The sequence below is a fragment of the Mercenaria mercenaria genome, chromosome 4, assembly GCF_021730395.1.
Source record: "Mercenaria mercenaria strain notata chromosome 4, MADL_Memer_1, whole genome shotgun sequence".
Taxonomy (NCBI): Eukaryota; Metazoa; Mollusca; class Bivalvia; order Venerida; family Veneridae; genus Mercenaria; species Mercenaria mercenaria.
This window is the reverse complement of record NC_069364.1, coordinates 26,849,579-26,877,161: the sequence shown is the minus strand read 5'-3', so window position 1 is coordinate 26,877,161 and position 27,583 is coordinate 26,849,579. Positions and strand designations below refer to the sequence as shown.

Genomic DNA, 27,583 nt, shown 5'->3' with positions numbered 1-27,583 from the left:
ACTATTGACCCGTTCACCGGAAAAAACGTAAGACTTACATTATACGACTCCGGGTTAATCGTCCTATCGTCTGCGCAAATATCGGAATACCACCTTTACAGGTATGCTAGTATAAATACTATATAGAATAACTTAATAAGATTTTTGTGTTTGTGTTACCTGTTTAACTTAATATAACACTTATCGAGACGCCAAATAATGTATTTAAACATCACTATAAATAAAAGATTGGTAGTGAATCAAAAAGCGAGTTACGACAACTTGCTTATATAGCCTCTGTCTATACGTTCTTGTTGCGATACGATATTTGATCTTTAAATGTAGTAAAAGTTTGTTTTCATCCGAATTTAATAAATGTCTGCAAGAAAACTGATGCGTTTTATTCCTTTAATGAGAAACATCAAGAAAGTGTGTGTGTGTGTGTGGTTTTTTTTTGTTTTGTTTTTTTGTTATTTTTTTTTTCATCTTGAAAGATCTGAATAATCTTTCTTCACGAAAACAGGATTTTATATTTCACTTGTTTAAGTATTGCATATGTTTTACCAGAGAAAGTTATTTCGATTTTATACTGAAACAAACAAATATTAATCTACAAAATACAAATACTAGAGGAGGTTTTGCAATTTTGAAAGTAACTTGATTTTATTTGTCAAAAAATAGAAGATGAATACCATTTTATAATAGAATGTGATTTGTATAATGATTTAAGAAAACAATATATCGAGGGCTGACCGGGAAACTATTGTATTTGACATTTTGACCAAAAATGTTTTTATTGCATTTTCTTAAGCCTTTTATTGTCATGCATCTACTGCAAAAATATTATAAAAAGTTTCCAACAATTTCTTGTTCTTTTCTTAATAATGTGAAAATATTGTATCTGCAACCATCAACTTTTTTGACCGGGAAACTATTGTATCTGCCTCCTAGCACATACAATAGTTTCCCGGTAACATTTCCTGTTACAGTTTCAATTTGAAAAAATATTATTTGTGACATTATGGTCTGTAATTTAAACACCAAACAAGGAGAAAACTTATTATTGTTGTTTAGGTTTTATGTGAAAATTAAAGAACTAAAATAAATAATAGTTTACATTAACATTTTCACATATTGTGATACAGATACAATAGTTTCACGGTAACTGCAAATTCACTGGTTATAAAGTAAAATGTTGTATCTGCAAACTTGTATAGGGGTGCCAGGTCTTGATTTACTTAGAACAAGTGAATCCTTCATGCATACAGTGAAGACTCTGATCTTACATCATGTTCTGTTGTGTCTGATGTTGGTCTTCAGTGTTTGCCAAAGTCGTCTTTCGCAGATGCTAGGCATGAATTGTTTAAGGTTTCGATGGAGGCCTTGAGAAACAAAAATCAAACAACACCAAATCATAGAAAGAAAGAGTTGTTTGACATGAAAATTGAACAGCATGTAAAACATGTATATTACTTTACGAAACAAGTGTCAGTATACTGATATAAACATTGAATTCCGGAAAAGGGCTGCCTAAAGGGGTTCCACTTCCGGATAGTTAAACGCCTTTAAAAACTCATCATTTTCAAAGAACTTTTACACATGTTTGTTTTGATGCATTTGCAATAGCGTGCGAGTGGTGAAATTTCACGTAACAAGGTGGAACATAGTTTTCAGCAATTGTTTATCTTTTTTTCTTTACAAATGGCATTCATTTTCAAAGGGAGACAACTTTTTCTCAAAGATTACTTAAAATAATCGGAAAAAGTTGTTTCCCTTTGAAAATGAATGCCATTTGTACTTAAAATAATCGGGAACAGTTGTCTCCATTTGTTGTGTTCCTTTACTTTTGAATTCCTGTCCTTTACTTTTGAAAATGGCAGCATGATCAAATTAGGTCAATGATGCATTACCATAGAAGTTTCTTTTGTGACTCCTCCCTGATTATGCAGTTCTGTCACATGGGAGGGTTGTATGCTTCGGAGCGGGTAAGGACATGAAAAAACGCCAAAGTTACTATTCATTTATCGCACCTGCGTGTTGTCATGTGCTTGCTCTCTGGCTTTTCATTTTGCTGTCTGTCATTTTTGAAATTTTAGTCTCAAATATTGATAAAGTTGATTGAAGTTATTGTAATAAACTGAAGTTCTGTGAGAAACATCTTGTCGATTTTGTAATTTTTTATTTGTACTATAAAGATTTAAATTTTTGAGTGTATATGTCAAAAAAAAAGAAACAATGTCATGTAGAAATCCCTGTTTTCAGAAGGTTTTTTTTTTTAAATGATTCATGATAATATTCTGTCTCTACCGAAGTTTCACTATACTACTGTAGCCATAACACAGGTGATACAGAGAACAAAATCCCATAATTGTTCACATAAAAGGAAAATTAGGCCTTAAAAAGTCTTTGTTTTATGGTAGCACGCTCAAATAAATTAGGGTAGGTAGGTCGGAAAATGTTTTTTGTTTGTTTAAAATTATGAGACATTTCGGAAATTATTTTTGTGTCAAGAAATGAATACAAATAAGGAGGTTATGCCTTTAGAGCACCAATAAGTTCATTTCTAACATCACTGACAATGTTTAAAGCATAAAAAGAGCAGTTTTGCAACTTTTTATTAAAAATTTGAAGAAAAAATTCTCTAAGGCCATAAAAACATTTAGGGCAGGGCCAAAAATTTTGGGTAGGTCGGGATACTGTAAATAAACAATGGAAACAAACAATATTTTTTATGCCTTACACAGACACTTCAAAAGCAATAGAACTCTGTAACCATGCCAGTGCACATCAATATTGGCTATATAGGTTAAAACATATTACGAAAGTGCTGGTAAATTACTGAAATAATGACAGTAGAATTCACCGACTGTCCTGAAAAATTAAATTTGTGTTGAAGATGTGGGAGGTGTGAAACCCCTAAATCAACATAGTGCATTTGCGACCAGTATGGATCCAGACCAGCTGTGCATCTGCGCAGTCTGTCAGGATCCATACTGTTCACTTTTAAACCCTATTGCAATTAAAGAAACTTACAACAGTTAGCAAACAGTAAGGATCCTGACCAGACTGCACGGATGCGCAGGCTGGTCTGGATCCATGCTGGTCGTAAATGCTCTATGTTGGTTTTCTCATGGTGCAGCTCATTTTTCCCCTTGTATAGCTTTATTTTAGCATAAACTAATCCCTTGATTTCTTGTATGAAATTCATATTTGGATGTAATGAAATATGTACAATCAAGTATTAATGCATACGGCTGCAAAAAAAAGAAGAAAAAAAGATTATTAAAGGTAATGATAAACATATTTTTATTTTATTTGACCATTATTACTGGCTTAAAGTATTGTTTAGTTACTTTTAGAGCCTTAACAAATATTTCTTGACCAATTCATCAGTGGAAATACAAAAATATAAATACAGATAAGCGATAATTCAATATTAAGATAATGAAAAAAAATGAAAAAATAATTCAAGTGCAGATACAATAGTTTCCCGGTCATCAGAAAGAAAATACTGTATCTAACACTATTTTCATGTATATTTGTAATTTATGTTATTTGTAAGTGAAACAATAATTCTATGCTTATAACAATATGAATTCTATAAATAATATTTAATGAACAACACAGATACAATAGTTTCACGGTAATTTTTTAAATTCAATAACGTCATTTTGAACGTGAAACTGCAGTATCTGACACTTTTTGCTAAATCTTCAAAACAAATTATTTGAGTGCATTTTAAAAGCCGATATATTATTTCTTATTTCAATTGATAATGATTTACTAAGAATGGTAATACTAAGCTGTGTTTTAAAGAAAATATACAGTTTTTTCTTTCTCCTGTAAAATTTACAAAAATGCAGATACAATAGTTTCGCGGTCAGCCCTCGATATACCAAGAAAATACTGGATTAGATCAAATATGCTTAAATTTATAGAACTTTAATTTGAACTCCGAAAATAAGAAAATAATACAAAATTTAGGAATATTTATATTTAATGCATTTAAACTTAGACAGTCTACTTTGTAATACTCTATATTATTATGTTTTATATTATGGTTGTAGTTAAATGTGTGTGTTTTTTCAGGTCTTGTATTTCGTTTCGACAAGGCTGTGATTGAACTGATTGTTCTATATATGTTGTATTTAAATGTATTGTTAAACGGTCCATATATATAGTGTCTATTTGGTCGATTGCTTCTGTTTTGAAGCTACTTATCTAAGCATTAATTATGCTTCTGTTTGGTGATTTAAATAGATCTATGTCAAGTTGTACAACTCTTGTAAATTTGTCAAAGATGACCTTCTCCGTTTTTGTTTTGTTTGTTTGTGTGTTTTATGGTTGTGACTTTGTATTTTCTGTCGCTCGTCTACATGTTATATAACTCTTTATAGTAACTTTTATATCGTGATGTGCACCACTGTTTGATATATGTCTTGTATTATATAATATTTATGTCATGATGGGCTTTTAAGCCTAAATGATTTGCAATAAAATTGTCTTGTCTTGTCTTGATTAAACAATAAAACTGGAATATGAGAAAAGGGTCGCAAATGGAAGACAATTGAATATTATCCGTATAAACAGACGGCAGCACCTTAAATATTTTTTTTTTGTATGAATGTCTGTCTAAATCGTAGTTTTGTCAAATGGTGCATATTCCTCTTTAATCTATATGTAAATGTAAGCTGGAAATAGTTGTGCAATGATTCATAAAAAGGAAAGTATTATTACATTCTGAATAATGCTAACATACTTTTCCATGAAATTGAAAGCCACATGTACATCCATCTGCGTATCATTTTTATTATTAGAAAACGATTTAGGTACATCCGATATGTATTCTTAAAATTTAATCACCAGGTAGTAAATAGTAAATTAAACGACATCGGTTTAAAGTTAATATCGGTGGTTTGCAAAAATAGCAAATGTAAAAAAAATGTTTTCTAAAATAAAACAGAAGACTTAAATAGGCAATGATTCTCTATTTTTATTTCAGCCAAAAGGGTTTTGTGTTGTTTAAAAGAGTCAGCTCGAAACATTTGTCAGACCTGTCCCATGTGTCCTACATATGTTGTTTACAATACGATACGTATAGGAAATTACTGAACCTATGTCCGCGAGTGAGGTAAATACAATTATCGGCTGGTTTCAAATATAGTTTTTCGTGCAATATCACGACTGACTTGGCGATAAAATTTTAACATTTACTATTCAATGGGTCCTGGGATTTATTTGAAAGTTAAAAACAGACCTTCTGGGTAAAATACCCTTGAGACATCTTCCGTCTAAGTATTGGCTTTGTTGGAAGAAAGGTTCGTGAAACATGAACACTAACAGAAATAAACAAGAGGGCCATGAAGGCCCTGTATCGCTCACCTGACCTGCTGACCTAAAGATCATCAAGATTAACATTATGACCAAGTTTCATTTAGATATGGTCATAAATGTGGTCTCTAAAGTGTTACCTAGCTTTTCCTTTGATTTGATTCGGTGACTAGTTTTTGACCCCACATCACCCAGATTCGAACTTGACCTAAAGATCATCATGATTATCATTCTGACACAGTTTCAAGAAGATACAGTCAAATATGTGGCGTCTAGAGTGTTAACAAGCTTTTCCTTTGATTTGACCTAGTGACCTGGTTTTTGAGCCCATCTGACCCAGATTTAAACTTGACCTATAGATCATCAAGATCAACATTCTGACCAAGTTTCATTAAGATATGTCATAAATGTGGCCTCTACAGTGTTAACAAGCTTTTCCTTTGATTTGACCTGGTGACCTAGTTTTTGAATCCAGGTGACCCAATATCGAACTCTTTCCAGATTGTATTGAGAGTAACATTCTGACCAAGTTTTATTAAGATTGGGCCAAAATTGTGACCTCTAGAGTGTTAACAAGCTTTCCCTTTGATTTAACCTGGTGACCTAGTTTTTGACCCCACATGACCCAATATCAAACTTATCCAAGATTTTATTGAGGGTAACATTCTGACCAAGTTTTATTAAGATTAGGCCAAAATTATGACCTCTAGAGTGTTAACAAGCTTTTCGTTTGATTTGACCTGGTGACCTAGTTTTTGACCCCAGATGACCCAATATCGAACTAGTCCAAGATTTTATTGAGGGTAACATTCTGACCAAGTTTCATTAAGATTGAGCCAAATTTGTCACCTCTTAAGAGTGTTTACAAGCTTTTCCTTTGATTTGACCTGGTGACCTAGTTTTTGACCCCAGATGACCCAATATCAAATACGTTCAAGATTTTATTGAGGGTAACATTCTGACCAAGTTTCATTAAAGATGGGCCAAAATTGTGACCTCTAGAGTGTTAACAAGCTTTTCCTTTGATTTGACCTGGTGACCTAGTTTGTGAACCCACATAACCCAATATTGAACTCGTCCAAGATTTTATTAAGGGTAACATTCTGACCAAGTTTCATTAAGATTGGGCCAAAATTGTGACCTCTAGGGTGTTATCAAGCTTTTCCTTTGATTTGACCTGGTGACCTAGTTTTTGACCCAAGATGACCCAATATAGAACTCGTCCAAGATTTCATTGAGTGTAACATTCTGACAAGTTTCATTAAGATGGCAAAATTGTGACCTCTAGATGTTAACAAGCTTTTCCCTTGATTTGACCTGGTGACCTAGTTTTGACCCATGACCCAATATAAATCTCCAAGATTCATTGAGTGTAACATTCTGACTAAGTTTCATTAAGATGGGCCAAAATTGTCACCTCTAGAGTGTTAACAAGCTTTTCCTTTGATTTGACCTGGTGACCTAGTTTTTGATCCCAGATGACCCAATATAGAACTCGCCCAAGACTTTATTGAGGGTAATATTCTGATCAAGTTTCATTAAGATTTGGCCAAAATTGTGACCTCTAGGGTGTTAACAAGCTTTTCCTTTGATTTGACCTGGTGACCTAGTTTTTGACCCCAGATGACCCAATATCGAACTCGTTCAAGATTTTTATGAGGGTAACATTCTGACCAAGTTTCATTAAGATTAGGCCAAAATTGTGACCTCTAGAGTGTTAAAAGTCAAATTGTTGACGACGGACGGACGGACGGACGACTGACGGACGACGGACACAGGGCGATCACAAAAGCTCACCTTGAGCACTTCGTGCTCAGGTGAGCTAAAAAAATGACAAATTATAAAATCGCAAAATTTACAAACATCAAAAACCTCCTCTGAGTTCATTATTAATCCAAAAATGAAAATCTTGAAGATTGTTTGTACAATTTACATGGAACATTATTATTTCTTTTAATCCTCCATAACATGAAGTGATGAACTAGATACATAATACAATGTATGTATATACAAATCACAGACAATACAAAGAAACATATAATATATACCTTATAAACAATATTCACAATGAGTATAAACAATGAAACACGATAATATATAACATAAAAACAGTATTAACAATTAATATGAACAATGGAACATGATAATATATAACTTACAAAGAGTATTTTCACTGAAATGTTTGCGTTTTCAAAAAAAAAGATTTAGCTTCATCACAAATAATAATATTTTAACAAAACATGACTGAAGAAAGAAATGTTATGAAAATGAACACTTAATCATAGATTTCATCAGAATTAAGAAAGTCAAAATCGTTAATTGCATATTACCTCTACAATGTATAGTAAGTAATTGATACTGCACGACTGTATCAGGCTATACTACGAAACAACACTCGAAACTGTATAAACTGATAAAAATGCATTTATTGAATTAGCATATATTAGGCTATACCGGTCCGCTTAAATACGAAACGAAAAGAACTACGCTGGACTGGAACCATTGTTAAAAGTTTAGTGAGACTATTGAATGTACAGATTCCAAAGTAACAACAAATGTGTAATAGATTTTGCATGTTTCGCATCAGAGAACCCTTTTTCAAAATTTAAAAAAAAACTACTAAATAAAAAGTTATAAAAAATTGCATAAATACACACATCGAAACATTCTTTATCAATTGGTGTAATTATTTTTTAATACATAAAAAGTGAAGTTTCAAAAAATAATTTAAACTAACTGCCAAAAATTTGAATTTGCCGGGAGGAGATAACGAGGTCATGAACTCTGGAGAAACAGAGAATTTAAACAATTCCCACGAGGCTAATTTTATCAACAAACCTGATAAGCAGAAGGCTTCATGTATCAATGGAATTAACATCTAGAGCATATTGTAAAGCTTTGCCAGAAAAGTAATTTTGAAATTTTAAACAGAATAGAATATCATAATCATTTTTGCAGTTATTGCTCTTTAGAAGGAACACTTAGATTCGGTAAGTCACACTTGACTGAGCAACTGACCTCGAAAGCTGTTGTCATTACAAGCTGACCAATCAAACTCCGTGACCTTAGAAATAACTTCTGACGTTAAAATTATTATTTCCTAATTGAGGCCACTTTCTGGCTGAACGCGCTCTGCGGATTACACATTACTAAACCAGAGGATGAAAATGTGGAATTGTTGAAACAGGCCAAAAATCACATTTGTCACAAAGGTAAACATACGTCGTTACCTTCGAATGCATGTTTAATATGTGAAAACAAACCCCATTGCAACACTCTGATTGTGCGCAACAAATTCACGAATCGAATGCCCGGATGTCACATTCACGAGATTGAGGCCAGCAATACTTATTTGGCTTATATGACTTATTTTATGATCTGATATTTTATAGATGTCATCCTTCTAAGCCTTACCCGTATCTGCATTTTACTGTTAGGAAAACGAAGACATTAAAGAATTAAATAAGTCAAAATATACTGGTCAGACTTACTTGCTTTAATAAATTAAACATTAATATTCATGTAGAAACTTCAAATGGGTTGAAATTAAATCATAATTTTAAATAAGAGACTTAAATCTTTGAAAATATGATGTGACAGGTGCGAGGAGATATCTTCCCTGACACCGGTCTCAATAAACAGCAGACTGCCGATAACACTATATTGCAGAAACAGAACATAATATATACATTCATAAAATGTCAGCGAGGCAAGTTTATGCTTTAATGTCAACATAAATTCATTATCAGAGATGTAATCATTAAAAATATTTTGTACATGTACCAGAAAATGTTCCCAACGGATTTCATTGGGGATTTCCTAACAGAAATATGCAGAATAAGTTTAGACGTGACGGAGACAGCGACAGTCAAGAGTTATCACGCTGTCTCGAAACGTCCTATTATTTGGACTAGGACAGACACTACTAAATTACAGCCATGAATGTCTTGATCAATGACCACTAAGTTTGTTGTGTGCGAGGTCGTAGACTGTAAGCGCATCAAATCAATAGTACATTAGGATCCTACCATATATCTAGCATAAAAATGACTAACCAAGTTTGAAGGGTGAACATGTTACTTCCAAGAAGTCAGGCAAAAGGTAACTGATTGAAATCAAACACTTCCGTAAAATATCCATTTTACATGTTAGAAAACAAACAAGTTCTGTAAAATATCCACTATTCACTTTTAATGTCCGCTACTGTCATAGTCTGCTATCATCTCTATAAACTTCTCAAAACTAGTGCTGAATTTCTACACGCGTGTACGATTTTCCAGTATTGGACTGAGTTTAAATCGGGTCAATGTGTACAGTCAGTGTTTCTTAATTGCCGTATTTACTCAACTGCAAGTGGTAACGGATTTACTTTGTTGTTGGATTTATCAACTTACGTTAGCGTAAATACTGTGGAAATAGCAGACTTGACCTTTATTCAAGCAATAGAAAACAACATAGATATTTTTCAAAATTTTAGGTATTTTTTTTGTATTTTGGTGCAGAAATAAACGCCCCTTGGTGCAAAATGTAACGCCTAACCCGCCTCCCCCCCCCCCCCCCTCGAGGGCGCTTAAACGGGGGATACGGAATGTCATTAAGGTAGAATGGTCTTGTCATTGCGTCCAGTCCTAGGGTTCCACACACTTATGACCAGGCATGTTCTAATCTCAGGCCTGACTTGGCCTGGCCTGGCCCGATGATGCCAATTTTCTACTGGGCCGGGCCAGACCAGGCCAGGCCAGGCCAGATTTTCTTGCACATTTAGAAATGAATGGCATAAAATCTAAATATACAATTACAGTAGCAGGCAGTATTAACCTGTATTATTTTATTGGCGATGGTAGAACCTATTATGGACATCAGGCAGCATTTTAATAATGTCCAGTAACAGAGAGATAGCAATATCATGCACATGCGCATACAAAATGTGAATTACATTTTTACAAGTATACGTAATATTCAGTGTATGCCAAAGACTTTCAGATCATCTTTACCTGATCAGAACGTATACGCATACACATGACTTATATGTGAATAATTTTACTTGTCTGATTTTTGTCGCTTGAGATGTTCTTTGAACCTACACGTATGCGTATCCGCCAAAGTGCAATATCGCGACCGACCTCTCCATTACAATGTATACAGCCAGACCTGTGTTAAGCAACCCACAATGGAATGAACCCATGAAGTTGCCAAAGGCAGGTGGATGTCTAGTTCTTTATGCAAGGGCCAACTTAAGTTCGGTTACGATCAAGGTAGGGCATACAGTTATTTTATGAGGTTCGCTATAACTATGTCGTTTTACGACGTCAGTACAAACTTTATTTCATTGATATTATGGCATATAGCATGTTTAAAGTTTAAGAAATGAACATGAACACAAGAAAAATCACTAGCTAAATGGCATAACAACTAACAGGCAACGCAAAGAGGCAGAAGCCCATTTTATAGGCTGACAATGAAGAAACTGGCAAATTACAGAGATTTCTCCATTCACAGACGATGCGAAAGTGAGGCCTGCTTGCTAATACTGTTGCTGACAGTGTTAGTATGAAACTAGACATCATAGTCTTCTCAAACTCATATCTAAATGCCTGCAATTTCATAACTGCATACTGGTCACAACCGATATCGTTTAACGAACGTTAGAAGTGACTTATGATAAAGACAAGAGCGTGTGCTGCAGTAGAACAATCAATTTGATGTTCCTTTTTGTAAGCCAGTTGGATTGCTTCTTAAATGCTGCATTTAACCCTGAACGTGATTCGAACACCCAACAGAGAGCGACATGTGATCCTTACCTTATGACTAATATTTTGCCTACTTCAAATGCATTATATCTAATATTTTCATAAATATATTAATATCATTCCTTAAAATTAAGTTTCTGAAACATTTACCAATGAAAACAGTTTCAAACAGCTTCAAGTCAAACGTAATTTTACCTTTTACCTGTCGTTTACCTTTTACTTTTGATTCATTTTACCTGATGTATCCCCCTAATGTTGGAGCATCGCTAGCAAACTGAAATACTTATTGATTACAATATATTAAGACGAATTAGTAATATGGAGCATTTTCATAATTATTCAGATCAGTAATTGTCGTCATCATCATCATCATCACCATCATCATCATCATCATCGCCATTGTTGTCATATCATCATCAGAATATTATCAACATTGTCATCTTTACCATCATCGACGCCACCATCGTCCTTAACGTACCATAATGTACCAACAAGATATCAAATCATTATCATTCCGTAATACCACAATCATTATTGTCATCATCAGCATGCCATCACCATCATCATAACTGCTTCATTACACCATATCACCATCGTAATCAAAAACATATTATCGTGTGATATCATATCATGATATTCTCACAACGTTCCATCATGGTAATCATTATCATCTCGGCATTGTTGTATCATCATATCATCATCATGTTATATCATTATCATCATCATCAATTATAATCATTATCATATTTATGATCGTTATTAAATCGTACTATCAACGCCATATTGTCATCAAATCATCATCAAACCATCATCATCATATCATTATGATCGTATAGACACAAACTGTATATCACCATATTATCATAATAGCCTAAACATAATCGTCATCAACAATTTTTTTGTCATATCGTCATAATATCACAATCATCATCATACCACCATCATCATCACACGATTATAATAAAATAATCGCACTATATACATATCGGTGCATATCGCCATTATCATCTACAAAACGTGTCACCACTTTAAATCATGCTAACCAAACTGAACATTTTGATACCGATATTTTAATCATCGTTATCATCATTGTCAGTACTTTTGATTATCTCAAATTACAGTAAATTAAGCTTTTGCTACATGATAATTGACCAACTATAACAAACATACATGTGCGCAGAGCTGGAGATTTTGAATGAATGGTTATGATAAGCTGAATACTGTTCTAAAACAAGCTTTGTTATACACGACAACTAGAACATTAAATAAAACTTATCTTCCTTTCGTGTCGCAGCAACAATTCTTTTTCCAGAGTTCCATCCAACCAACGTAACAGCTTGAATTCAAACTACGAGGTAACTATTATACAGCAATTTTTCTATCGATGTTGTTCGGACGATTTCAGCTAACAAACTGGTTCAAGGGCATGGCAAATACATGCACGGACTTCTCGTATTTTTTGCCGCCAAGCGTGTAGATTATAAATTAACGAAAGAAACCGTATAACGGAACGCAACTAATAATGAATAATAGCCGACAAGTAATGTCTTTCAACATGACAATAAGTGCACATGTATCACCAAATATAACACCATTTATTTCTATAAGAGAACATAAATGCATTTGTTTACTTGCTGCAGGTCAAACAGAATGAAAAACCAGTCTCTGGAGAGTCATTAATTAGCCATCATTTGGACATCTTATTTGAAATACGGATTTTAACCGATGAATATGGCTAACTAAATGATAACTACACGGTTTTTCTGTAATCAAATTTAAAATCATATTTAAAGTCAACTATAACACTTAGTTTTAAAACTTATGGCTAATTTCATTGATGATTTTACCTGCTGCAATATAACTGAATATTTGCATGCAGTGAATGCATCTCTTTGGGAATTGTAATTACAGGTTGTGTTCCTACATTGTACTATCCTTAGCTGACCTCTAAACTGTTCAGTTGAACTTTTAATGTTAAGTGTTTGGTTTAATCAAGCTGATGTTCAATCTATGGATGATTCATGAAAATAATTCATTGTGGGACCTCTTATAAGTCGTCAGGGTGTTCGCATTTTAGACTATTTGATTTTTTTTCTAACACAAAAATTAATGATGCATCTTTTAACTTTCCTGTGATAAAGTGACAAGAGCTATATACAGAGCTGAAACCCTCCCCCAACCCACCAATGGCACCGGCATTTGTCTATTCATCTGTCTGTCCAGGTGGAAGTAATGGTTTTCACTTAGTATCAAAATGTCCCTTCACAACTCCCTCCCATCATTGTTTTAGTTATCAAAGTTTTTAGATGAGTCCTGTTTATTTGTTTTTACTTTGACAGTTTTTACTTTAACTTGACTGTGTTTCTCAGTACCGTTTCTTACTCATCAAACCCTCATCCACATTACATCCCCTCTCTAATACACCAACAACTGCCATTCAGAGTGTGCTTTTGTTAAGCTTTTCGTCTTTGTGGCCCATCTTCATTGCCAATGGAGAACTTATTTGTTATTGCAAATTATGAAAGAGAAGTAGTTGTTGATATGTGAAGCAACGTAATCTTAATTCTTGATTAGTATAATGCATGTACATGGTTTTTAGTATGTAATAAGTTGTTATGTTATATGTTACAAAAATATTTATCATTGTGTTTATGTTATTTCTAATTGATATTTAACGCTAAAAGATGCTCTTGGGCCTGTTTAACAAAACTTTTTTGCACATACTTGCAACAATATAAAAGCAGTCTTACAAAAAATATTCAGAAACTACAAAATTTATTTATCCCCACATATCCCAGATCTCGGAACGGGGATAACATTGGGAAATTGAAAGTTGTTGTCCGTAAGTATTGACAGGTGGCACTCATTAATCTTCGCCAATATTTTCCGGCGTTTTCTTTAGTTTACACTATATTTGTAACCTGAAAATATCTAAATTGACCACAATAACCCATAGTAACGCGCATGAAAGTCAGTCAGAGAACTTATCACTACGCCACTGTGCCATTAGTAAACTAAGTAAGCAGGTTATTTTTTTTTCTTGGATATCTAAATATATTGTTTACTATGTCAGTCTACTGTTATTTCATAAAAATATCACTTACAAATATATCAACAAGAATTATATTATATATATATTGTGTTTTTATTTTTAAATTATTACTTTAAAGTTACTGCAATTTTAATAATTGTATTACTGACTCGATCAAGAATACTAACGATAATAATAATAACAATTAATGAATCATAAATAATTATCATATTCATTGTAATTACTAGTATTTGCCCCTTGAAAATGACATTAACCTAATGTTACTCTCGACCATATGTTATTGACAACATGGCACGAATTCCCAGGAGTATCATTTGTTTTGTAGAGAACTGTTTCACCTTAAGAAACCTTCGATAATCTGAGCGGCGGCAAATGAGTTAAGCCCATGTCCTTGAGCCCATCACATGTTTTCCAGGATCCCGCCACCAGTCAAGAGTCAACTGAGGTTGAGATCCCCTGATAATATATAGTCTTAACAATTAATCTAGGCATCACCTTTAAATTAGACTTAATATATAGTTATGTTAGCCCCATGTGTATACTTTTGCTGAGTAGGAATTCAAAATGTATTTATATAATGTCTGAAATATCCAAACTTAATCCCCAACTAATTAGATCCAAAAGTCAAATTTTAAAGATGCTATAGAAACCACATTCACCTATTATGAAATTGAAATCTATGGCCTGGCCTGGCTTGGTCTGGCTCGGCCCGATCAAAAATTGGACACATCGGGCCAGGCCAGGCCAGGCCAGATTATAGAACATGCCTGATGACCAATATTTAAGACAGACATTGCAACCAAAATTTTACAAGATTATCATTATATATTTATATAGATGTGCCCTAGAATGAATTTTTGCTATGCTTTAACTTTGTCGTAGTTTCATGTATAGGCGATTTCGCTATATGTTTATATAGCAGCTGCTACGGGTCGTGTTAGAAACTATATTTATTTTAATTCATTTAGAAATATACGTGATTTATTGATTGTTTCGTACATCTGATGATGTTTTTAATCGTTCTTATTTTGGGGGTTTTTTTTTGGTCATTTATAAATGTGTTTATATCCAGATCGGACAGCATTTCCATGACTTGCACTTTCGTTTTTGTGTTACAACCAAACGACAAATAATCCTGATTTCAAGACGCATAATCAAACTCTGTACTTATAGCGCCTACTACTCCCGATATACATTCGGAACATTTTCACGCGTTTCGGGCTTTATCGTATGTTTAACATTGGACTGTTGAACTGTCCAAATACGGAAAAATACAGTTTTTTTGTACGCACGTGCGTCCAATACGGTAATTTATTCTATATCTATTTTATTTATCCAATCGCGAACGAACGTTTATTTGCATCACATGACCGTACAATATATTATCGTATTGGACGCATACGCGTACAAAAACATCTGCATTTTTTCCGTATTTGGACGGTTCAACAGTCCCTTGTTAAACATACGATAAAGCCCGAAACGCGTAAAAATGTTTCGAATGTAAATTGGATGGAGTAAGCGCTCTATGTACAGAGATTGATAATGTGTCTTGAAATCGGGAAAATGCAGAAAAGGCAGAAATACAATTTTCAGTGGATAATTTTTAATTTAAACTAAAATAAAATAGATATAGAATAAAAGGTTATTTAACATAGTACTGTACAATACGAGATATATTTGGACTCGGAGACAGCTGGTTTTCTCAGCTGGGTTCTTGTCCAAATATATCTCTGTATTGTATACAACAATGTGAAATAACCTAATGATATTGTACGGTCACATGTTGCAAATAAACGTTCACGACTGGATATATATGTTGTCTACATGATGTAAAGATGTTTCTTTATATTAATATAACAAAAAATATCATAATATTACTACAAAAACACAACATATAACGATATAACCACATAACATTAATGTTTGCACAACATGTAAAGATTTCGGTACATAATTTTAAATATAATAAAAAACAAACATAATAATAGATTTTCATGACTACAAAAGGCAGTGCCGGCGTTCCATATAATACAATAGTTTCGTCTCGTCTGTTAAGACAAAAGCAATTCTTCTACGTAGTACATTGGCCACGGTACTAACATGGAATTTCCAAGACAGAGTTTCATCGATGTAAACACCTAGAAATTTCTGACGCTTTACGTTTCCTATGACCGAACCATTTAAAATTAACTCGAGGTTTTTAGTATGTTTTATTTTGAGTTAAGGGACACTATGATAGAGTTATTATAATACTAGCTCGATCGGGGATGCTGTATTCGGCTCGAGTAGATTTTTGTCAGATCGAATCTCACGAGGCGCGCAAGCGCCGAGTGTGTCCGGCTTTGCAAAATCCAAGGAAGCCGAAAACAAAATCCCAGATCTAGCGACTGTTGTAATATCTCTGACTTCATTATATACATCCACCTTTTTGTGTGTTTTTGTTTGTGTTTTTTTTTTTTGTTGTTGTTGTTGTTTTTTTGTTTTTTTTTGTTTTGGTATTGAAAGAAATCTTCAATACTTATTGATATTAAAATGGAACTTATTGAAGTTTTTATGTGCCCTCTTAATAGAACTGTGTCAGGTCATGTACAATACGGATTTTTTTTTCTACCTGTTCATATTAACTTTTTAAATACAACGTTTAGCACGTGAAGTGTTCCTTCCATTCGCAAACCCGAAACCAATCAACAGAGGAGCGTGTAGGTTGTCAGGTCTGCATGGTATTTATAGACCTATGGGTGAAATTTGAAAACCTCGCTCGCGTAATTTATTATGATTCACATGTTGAAAAGCCAGTTGCAGTGGCATTTTAACACGAAATGCAATAGCAGATGGACACAAATTACAGAAAGATTTGTATCAAAAATGTATATATCAATTTTCTACGAAAATAGGCTTTACTTCATAATTAATATGTTGTAGGAAATGGCGGCAAATGAAACACCTTCAGAAATATATGTGGAGAACATTCAACTGAAGGAAGAAATTGCAGACCTGAAACGGTTTAAAGAAAGAATAAAACAGCATTCTGGCGTTACAAACGAAGGTCCAGTCACAGATGAAAAGGAGCATTGGTTGCGGTTTTTGTATGATAGAGATACCAGAGTTGTTATAGATAGAACCCCTACGTGCAACAAATTTTGCACACAATTTGTGAGTTTTCTTTGGACTCGTATAGTCATCTTTCAAAAATAATGTCTCCGCCAATTAATATTTAATCTTAATGTTATTTTGCCGTGAATAATATTTATGCCAGTTTGTGAATATAGTTTCAGTAATTACGTTAATACATGTACGAGGGTTGATAAAGATAGTGTCACTGGGTCCATTGTGCATTTAATCATTGTTATCACAGACATGTTAACTAAGGACCCACTTCCTACATCTCTCCTATGCCCCAGTCATCTATTAGTCGTCTTGAAACGAACATTTCCAAGGTGGAGAACATAGATAACGTGTTGTTACAATTTCAGCATGTTTCAAAAATACATATTTTACTATCAATGATCTTTGTATTATAAGAATTAATACTTCGAAACAATAATCGACTCAACTATTAAATTAGCACATATCTATCAGTACTTGGAATTAACGACAGGTTTCATAAACATTCAATCAAAAGACACCGGTCATTTTAACTAATTACTTCGCGAGGAAACTCTATATGTATCAAGTTTGGTTCCCGGGGCTTGCGCGATACGCTCAAATAAAAGTTTCCAATGTCAGTTGCTAACTTTCCTATTTTGTAATATGAAGAGAATTGATGATAGAGGTGCTATGTTTTAAACATTCTGACAGTGTAACAAAACATTATCTTTGAACGCCACATATGCTCAATTCGTTTCAATGTGCTGACCTACAGTGGACAGGGACGGATAAGGGTCCTGTTCCCAAGTGTTTGATTTTGTGTTGCTCAAGGATTATCATTAAGACCAACGACGATCTATGATTTTCTCAACACAAGCTTCGTGATATTTTTTATACTTAATTGCAAATGATTACAAGTGTAATTCAATGCTCTTCCGGGTTATCATATGTTCACAACTTTACAGGCTAGTTTTTAAGCTTTTTTGTCATAAAACAGAATCTGTTGTAATACTGATCAACGTCAGAATGGCATGTGGGTAGTGAAAGACTCTACCTGAGTTGTAAAATTTCACAGCCACCTGTTAATAGTTTTAGCTTAAATTTTATCATTGACACTGTGCAAATATTGCTGCATAATAACGAAAATCATTAAATAGTAAACATGCGCAACAGTCTTTATCTCCTTAATGTCGTTGTCAATTTATCTTTGACTAAAGTTACCGTAGCAATTGTTATATTTATGGGGCAAGAAACAGTAAATTGAAAATTCCACAAATCTGCGTCGATACCAGTGCAAAATAATCAATTAAAAAAATCCAATTTTGAGAAATGCCAGCGAGGTTTAGAGCGGATGTATTGCATATACTTAGCCGTTCATCTTATGACGTTTTCAGCTTGCCGATTCCGTTGTTTCTATGATAAAAAAACGAGTACATGTATTTTCGTCGGTTTTCCAATAGGTACAAAATTCCCGGATGTACACAATAAACAAAAAGCGGCTTTTATGTTTTAGTTTATGAAGTGTTAATTGTTGTCCACATTTCTGTCCCGGTTTCTTTCTGCCCTATATTGACATAGATGTATGTGCACGCGCCGAGATTAACAATGTTTTTTTAATATTGAAAACAAAATTACTTGGAAAGTACAAGTAGAACTTTTTTTCTGTAACGAAACGGAATGCTCAGTGGAATATAGCTTTGATAAGAATGTAGATTCTCATATATCTCAACTGTTTCATGCAACTACTATATATAACCAATTTTGCGTCGCAGTCAGTATTGGTCAGCAGGGAATCCGTGACTAGGTGGTTAAGTTTCGCTGGCTTTGAACAACTTGGCCCTCGCCGATGTGCGTCCGAGCCTCACTCGGGGTGTTGAATTCTTCATATGAGGAATTCATCCAGATGGCTTATGGAAGGTCGATGGTTCTACCCAGGCGCCTGCCCGTGATACAGTAATGCTCTGACGGGTACCTGGGGTCTTCCTCTACCATCAACGCTTGAAAGTCACCATATGACCTATAATGGTGTCAGTGCGACGTTAACCCCAACAAAAATCAGTATTGGATATAATTCAACGTCAATAACTTAGGCGTGACTTATCCGCTATCCTCGTTGTTTATCGCAGTATTGTTATGAGCTAAAAGTACAGACACGCCTCGATTCATAAAGTTGATTTTTTTATACCTGTCCAATGGCAAGCTGCATCCCTACAATATTAGTAAAATATAAATTTATTTAAGGTATTGAAGACTATGTTGAAAGTGCTGTTGATAGTTCTTGTTGCTGGCTGTGTGACAACTGCGTATGTGGTGACAGAAAGAAGACATGACAGGTTGTTAGAGTTACTCTATTTTTGTTTATTTGTTCTTTTTGTAAACTGGTCTCTGCTTATAGAAAAAGTAGGAATACTGTCATCTACTTCAAGTGTTGAAAAAAATTTTAAAAATGCGACTGCCTTTACAATCCTTATGATATTAATTTTTATCAATAAGCTGTAGGTGTTGCCGTATTGAAATGTATGTTTAAATTTTAATAGACACGTTATTGTAACTATCTGAATAAAAGCATGTGAAAGAAATAATGATATATGGTTTCCCGTCGCTTTACTTTTGACAAAGACGCGTAGCCCCATACATGGTTGTGAAATGTTTATACAGGATAAGATTTCGTACAGGCAGTATAGACTTTACATTCATTGATGCGAAAGTCAGCTTTATATTGATTTACTCCTGTCTGCCTGTCTGTGTGTGTGTCCGTCCGTCTGTCACAAATCTTGTCCACACTCTAAGCCGAACATTTCTCATCCGATCTTCACCAAACTTAAATAAAATGTGTATTCCAATCATTCCTCGTCCAAGTTTGATAACTAGCCAAATCGGCCCAGGCACTTCGGAATTATGGCCCTTGAATTACTCCAACATTACTCCAAAACTGTCAAAGGTATATTTTCTGTGAGTAAACAGTATATAAAGACAGAATCACTATTCGAATGATTAGGTAGTTGTGGGAGACATGCGCTTTTCTGAAAAGCACCTCTAGTTTAATTATGTAGGTCACGTGTTTCACTATAATTATCATGTTTTTTGCTTATATTGACCAACAGTAAAAAAAATTAATAGAAAATCTAAGAATATCTGAGAATATATGCAAGTCTTGCGTTGGTAAAATAAATTAATAAATAAAAGATGCAAACTACACTGCAGTTTCAGATTTTTAAAGCGTTCATCGTGTAGCTCACAACATTGTAGTACCCGATTTCCATCGATACACATTCAAGTTAATATGCTTTTCTCATTGTGCAAGTGTACATAACATTGTGGTATCCGGTTTCACAAGTTCATAAAAAAAATTTTCATAACGCATATAATATCAATGTGGTATTCAGTTTCGGTGGAAATATTTATTTTCATTATAAATTTTCCATTAACAGTGTTGTATCCGTGTTCCTCAATTTCCTTCCTTAATATCTCTCTCTAATTGAAAATAATATTTTTCAGTACACTGCAGTCTTTGGTTTCCGCTGTAACATCATCTAACAAAGAGTCGCCTGGTGTTTACGGCGGCATTTTACCTTTTGTCGCTAATAATGGTGGAAACACAGTTAAAGACACCCTACAGAAGAATTACTTAAACATAGGTATATTACAATAAAATCAATACTAGCATATAATAAGGGCATCTGGCATTCCCTTTTTATCGAGGAAACAGAACCACGTGTCATATACATGTATAAAAATGTAATAAACCTTTTATTTTTATTTGCCCGAAGGGACGTATTATGTGAAGTGCAGGTCATCTGTCTGTTCGTAGGTCTGTCTGTTCATCTGTTTTGATCAAAGAGTTGCTTTGACTTATGAATGTCAGACTTGCTCATAGGCGTAAATGACCCGTACTGATTTTGAGGTCAGTTGGTCAAAGGTCAAGGTAATTATGACTAACAGTACAGATATCATTTTGAAGTTCTGTTTCCGCTCAGTAACTTGGGAATGTTTTCTCAGTCCTGATATATACATTACTCATTTGCAGTGCATTGAGTTCTGTGATTTTTGGGTTATTCGGTCAGAAGTAAAGGTTACAATGACTCTTTGGCAAAAACTGTTTCCGCTCAATGAATGATTTAATCTTTGACCCCAAGACGTGATTCTCAAGCATGATAGACATTTTGCTTTGAACGTATTATGCCCAAACAAGCGGTGTTGTTATTTTATGTGTGTCTTTTTTGCTCACCAGACCCAAGAGCTCAGGATCACTCACTGTCCGGCGTCCGGCGTCCGTCGTTCGTTGTCCTTTTACTTCAAACGACATCTCCTCATAAACCGCTAGGCAAATTTCATCCAAACTTCACAGAAATGTTTCTTGGATGAAGCTCTACAAAAATTGTTCAAAGAATTGAATTCCATGCAGAATTCTGGTTGCCATGGCAACCGAAAGGAAAAACTTTAAAAATCTTCTCCTCAAAAACCAGAAGGTCTAGAGCTTAGATATTTGGTGTGAAGCATTGCCTAGTAGACCTCTACCAAATTTGTTCAAATCATGACCCTGGGGTCAAAATTGACTCCGCCCTAGGGGTCTCTTGATTTTACATAGAAAAATCTTATAATAAATAATCTTCTTCTCAAAAACCAGAAGCCCTAGACCTTAGATATTTGACATTTAGCATTGCCTAGTGGACCTCTACTAAAGTTGTTCAAATCATAACCCCGGGGTCAAAATTGACCCCGCCCCAGGGGTCACTTGATTTTACATAGATTTCTATAGGAAAATGTTCAAATTTTTTAAAAAAATAAACCAGAAGGCCTAGAGCTTAGATATTTGACATGTAGCATTGCCTAATGGACCTCTACAAAATTTGTTCAAATCATGACCCTCGGGGTCAAAATTGACCACACCCCAGGGGTAACTTGATTTTACATAGGGAAATCTTCAAAAATTTCCAAAAATTAACCAGAAGGCCTAGAGCTTAGATATTTCACATGTAGCATTGCCTAGTAGACTTCTACAAAATTTGTTCAAATCATGATTGAATCACTTGATTGTACATAGAAAAATTTTCTAAAAATATCAGAAGGCTTAGAGCTTAGATATTTGACATGTAGCATTGCCTAGTGGACCTCTACAAAATTTGTTCAAATCATGACCCCCGGGGTCAAAATTGACCCCGCCCCAGGGGTCACTTGATTTTACATAGGAAAATCTTCAAAAAAATTCTAAAAATAAACCAGAAGGCCTAGATCTTAGATACTTGACATGTAGCATTGCCTAGTGGACTTCTACAATAATGTCTTCAAATCATGATATCGGGGGTCAAATTGACCCCGCCCTATGGGATTACTTGATTGTACATAGAAAAATCTTCAAACTTTTCTAAAAGTAAACCAGAAGGCCTAGAGCTTATATATTTGACATGCAGCATTGCCTAGTGAATCTCTACAAAATATATTCAAATCTTGACCCCCAGGGTCAAATTGACCCAGCCCCAGGGGTTACTTGATTGTACATAGGGAAATCTTCATAAATTTGCTAAAAAAAACCAGAAGGCCTAGATCTTAGATATTTGATATGTAACATTGCCTAGTAGACTTCTATGAATTTGTTCAAATCATGACCCCCTGGATCAAATTGACTCTGCCCCATGGGGTCACTTGATTGTACATAGGAAAATCTTCAAAACTTTTCTTAAAATAAACCAGAAGGCTTAGAGCTTAGATATTTGACATGTAGCATTGCCTAGTGGACCTCTACAAAATTTGTTCAAATCATGACCCCTGGGGTCAAAATTGACCCAGCCCCAGGGGTCACTTGATTTTACATAGGAAAATCTTCAAAAAAAATCTAAAAATAAACCAGAAGGACTAGATCTTAGATACTTGACATGTAGCATTGCCTAGTAGACCTCTACAAAATTTGGTCAAATCATGACCCCCGGGGTCAAAATTGACACCGCCCCAGGGGTCACTTGATTGTACATAGAAAAATCTTCAAACTTTTAAAAAAAAAAACCAGAAGGCCTAGAGCTTAGATATTTGACATGCAGCATTGCCTAGTGGACCTCTACAAAATATATTCAAATCATGACCCCCAGGATCAAATTGACCCCGCCCCAGGGGTTACTTGATTGTACATAGGGAAATCTTCATAAATTTGCTAAAAATAAACCAGAAGGCCTAGATCTTAGATACTTGACATGTAGCATTGCCTAGTAGACTTCTACAATAATTTCTTCAAATTATGACATCGGGGGTCAAATTGACCCCGCCCTATGGGATTACTTGATTGTACATAGAAAAATCTTCAAACTTTTCTAAAAATAAACCAGAAGGCCTAGAGCTTAGATATTTGACATGCAGCATTGCCTAGTGGACCTCTACAAAATATATTCAAATCTTGACCCCCAGGATCAAATTGACCCAGCCCCAGGGGTTACTTGATTGTACATAGGGAAATCTTCATAAATTTGCTAAAAATAAACCAGAAGGCCTAGATCTTAGATATTTGATATGTAACATTGCCTTGTAGACTTCTACAAATTTGTTCAAATCGTGACCCCCGGGGTAAAATTGGCACCGCCCCAGGGGTTACTTGATTGTACATCAGAAAATCTTCCAAAAAAATCTAAAAATCATCAGTTTGACATTTGAAACATGTAGCTCATATTACTCAGGTGAGCGATCCAGGGTCATCATGACCCTTTTGTTGTATTTTAACCATGCATCTATACATTTAAAGGAAGTAAGGTCCAGCTATATAGCTTCATCAATTACGTATAATATGTTATTTTCTATCTTAGGGTTGCGTCAAGACTACCAACTTCAAGAATGTCAAGGGCCAGCACTTAAACAATCTTTCCCCGATGTGGATTATTCTCTACTTGGCTATAACATATTAAAAGGCTTCCCGCTCGCCACTGGTCACGATCCTGGCTTCACATACCCAATTTTTCGGCATGATTACTCTTCTGGTGGCATGACCGCCGACTGCCGGTACAGTGTACCACGTGGCCTTGTGATTATCCCGGATGTCTCGTGCGTAACTTCGTTTTCATCAACAACAATACAAACAAAATACGAGTTTTCAAAGGCATTGTCAGTTTCCGCTAGTGTAAGTGGAGGTGGCTGGGGAGTGAGTTTTTCTGCAAGTGCAGGCTACAAGCAATCTTCATCAGAAATGTCCACCGGAGAATCAGTCTACATTATATCGTCTGCTCATTGTAACTACTACTTTAGTAAGCTGATAACGGAAGAGGCTCCACAGTTTGACAATGTCTTTGTCAAATGGATTCACAAACTGAATGAAACGGATTGGGATCCTGAATTGTACTTCGAATTCTTCGAAACATACGGGACACACTTTCCAACCGAGGTTACATTTGGCGCAAAATTTATCTACGAGCATAAAATGTCGTCTTCTAAGTATGAACGTGAAAAGAAAAGCGGGGTCAATGTTGCTGTCCAAGCAAGCTATTCGGGGTTTGTCAGTGTAGGTGGTGGCTTCAATTTAGATTCCGAGCAAAGACAAGCAGCGTCCGAATTCTCGAAATCAGTTGAAACCAAGACAATTACTGTTGGTGCTGCTCCGCCCGCAAACGGCGATGCTATGACATGGGCGTCAGAGGTTAAAACAAGTCCAGTGCCAACAGCATATAAATTATTATCGATTGAACTTTTGTTTACTGACAGATACATGGGAAAAATGAACGTAGACTACGAACGTATTCGTAATAATATAGACACTAAGAAACATGAATATTGTCTATATCTTCGGAGACAAGGGAAAGTTGAGTCATGTGATAGTTTGGTTGCCGGAGTTGAGTTAGCAAAAACCAGATTATACGGTAATTACAAAGAAATGAAGGTTGCTCTGAGTTCGGAATGTATCGAAAAATGTCTGGAAGAAGTAGAGTGTGTTGCAGTGGCAATTTGCATTACTTGCGATAGTAGCAATTTTGCTTTCAATACTTGCTATATGTACACAGAAAGTAAATACTCGACTTCAGCAGATAGAACCGAAACAGAAAATGCAGTTTGGCAAAGCAATATATTTCCAGAGAAAATGAAGTCTCAGATTGAATTTAGCGACACAGCAGTTGTCGGCGTCCCACGCGGATTTGAAAAGGATCAAGACAAAACTGCAAGCCAGAGAAAATGCCACGAGCTTTGCATCAAGGACGCCCACTGCGTTGCGTATACGCACTGCGACTGTCCGAACAAAATAGTTAAGTGCAATATGTATAGCAAGGAGAGAATATCGGGGTTGGAAAAGGAGTCTGGCACGAAAGCATTTTTTATATCGAGCCGTCAGCATGTTATAACAACTAGACCGGTACCGACAACTGCAACCAATGCATCAGAGGACAGCAACATATGAATTATCTCAAATTGAGAATTAAAGGGAAAGGCAACGTTATTCTTATGTTAATTTACTGCTAGGATTTCTTTAATCAGTCAAAGAAATGAAAGAATTTTCAAAATCGGCTTAAAAATAAAAAAGTTATGAGCTTTTAAATATTTGATCAAAATGGCGGCCATTTTGTTTCCATGGCAACAAAAAACAAAATGGCGGACTGATTAAATTTCATGGTACATATTTGAACTGTGTTTACCTATTTCTGTAAAATAAGTTCTCTACTTTTTCCAGCTATAATCAAGGAAATTACTATGTTTTACATCTTATACTAAAGAAACATATAACATTAATCTATTGAAAAGGTTATTTGCTGAAAAAATCAGCAGTGTGTAAATGACGTCATAAACACACTAAAATGACTATCTCCATGATCAGCCATTTTCTTAAATTTCAAACTGCCATAGCTTTTTCAAAAGTGGTCCGATTTTAAAAATTCTTTCAGCGTTATGAAAGGCTTGAGGGTGACATTCATATCAAAATTAACATATTGTAAGGCAATCCTTGCCCTTTAATAATCTTTTTCTTTATGTGTGCGAATGATTGATTTTTAATGAACACTGATCATTTCTGCGTTACCACGGTATATTGATCACGAATTTACTACTTCATGCCCTGTCTAACACAAAGGTAAAACAGATGTATGAATGGTTGATCTATAACGGATAGAATGATTGATTTTTAACCGGTACTAAGTGAGTCCATAAAATTCAATGATAACCAGAATATAAAGCTATACAATATCGGATCCACAACAATATGATAGTACTATATCTGTTATGATGTTTCATTACAAGTTGAATATATATACCCATTAAAAATTCGTAAACTATCCCATTTTAGGGCCTTAATAAACAGGGTTTTTTTTAAAATTTAAAACCACCGGGATTAATTAGAGAATAGCAGTAATTGATCTTTTAAGGACGATAACTACATGTAAAGAGTGTGCCATCTCCATAAATTGTTGTCTTTAACGGACAAAAATGAAATTCCATGTAATGCCCATGAATGGTTGATTCAGTCATGATAAGCAATGTCCAATGTACAATTACAAGATCCAGTGCAATGACAACGAATCAATTTTATACCTATTTGAATGCTGTCTCTATATAACTTTTTATATATATGATGGTATGCCTCAAGAAAACTAATATAATAGATCTCCATGTTTTCTATTGTAATGGGTGTCAAGTTTTCTTTGAATTTCAATTCAATTTCAGTTAATTAAGTGTTATAATACACAGTCAGCTTTTAACCTTTGTCTTGCATAGCTGTTATAGGGATGGGCACGAATACTAAATTAATATTCGAATATTCGATTTGCCATATTCGAATATTCGGCTTATTTAATGAAAGCTTTAAATACTTAATAAGTGATTGGCATATACACAATATATTCTGTTGTTTAAAACGCGAATCATCGTAATAAACATGGACTGTTGGATAAAATTGCAATGGCTGTGGTTTTTTAGTCAAGATAAGGGAAAATAAATAAACATTGATAATTGTATTCACAAATGTACATCCATAAATCAACGTGTCAAATTTTATTCAAGTGTAGCTGATACAGCTACAAAAATATCACTATAATAAATGTATGATGGTAACTACAAGCAACTTTTATTTTTTTTACAAAACAGGAGCCAATTAAAATGAACAAAAGATGAAATGGCTTCACATTTACGCCTGTTGCAAACTGTTAATCAGTAACTGTGGCCCCTGGACAATTTTTGACACGCGATAAACAAACACGACAAAACAAACGGTTTTATTCTGCATAATTAGCATGCATATGTTGCTCAAAATCAACGCTACCTGTTTTGAAAAAAGAAAATATACACTAATGTACAAATATTCGAATTTGATATTCATATTCGTTCCCATCCCTACTTTTTACGGTATGCCTTTAACACAAATATTTATTGTAATGTGTGTCCGATTTTCTTTCCAAGTTAATTTACTATTAAAAGTCACATTTTCTGA

At 34.6% G+C, this 27,583-nt stretch overlaps 1 protein-coding gene across 1 annotated transcript; it reads left to right on the top strand.

The window, feature by feature from the left end:
* On the top strand, positions 1 to 27,583 carry LOC123551192 (uncharacterized). The gene is made up of 5 exons (XM_045339927.2): positions 1 to 101; positions 17,035 to 17,265; positions 19,441 to 19,532; positions 20,698 to 20,837; positions 23,988 to 27,583. The coding sequence occupies exons 2-5, from the start codon at positions 17,038 to 17,040 to the stop codon at positions 25,562 to 25,564; spliced, it is 2,037 nt and encodes a 678-aa protein (XP_045195862.2). The 5' UTR covers positions 1 to 101; positions 17,035 to 17,037; the 3' UTR covers positions 25,565 to 27,583.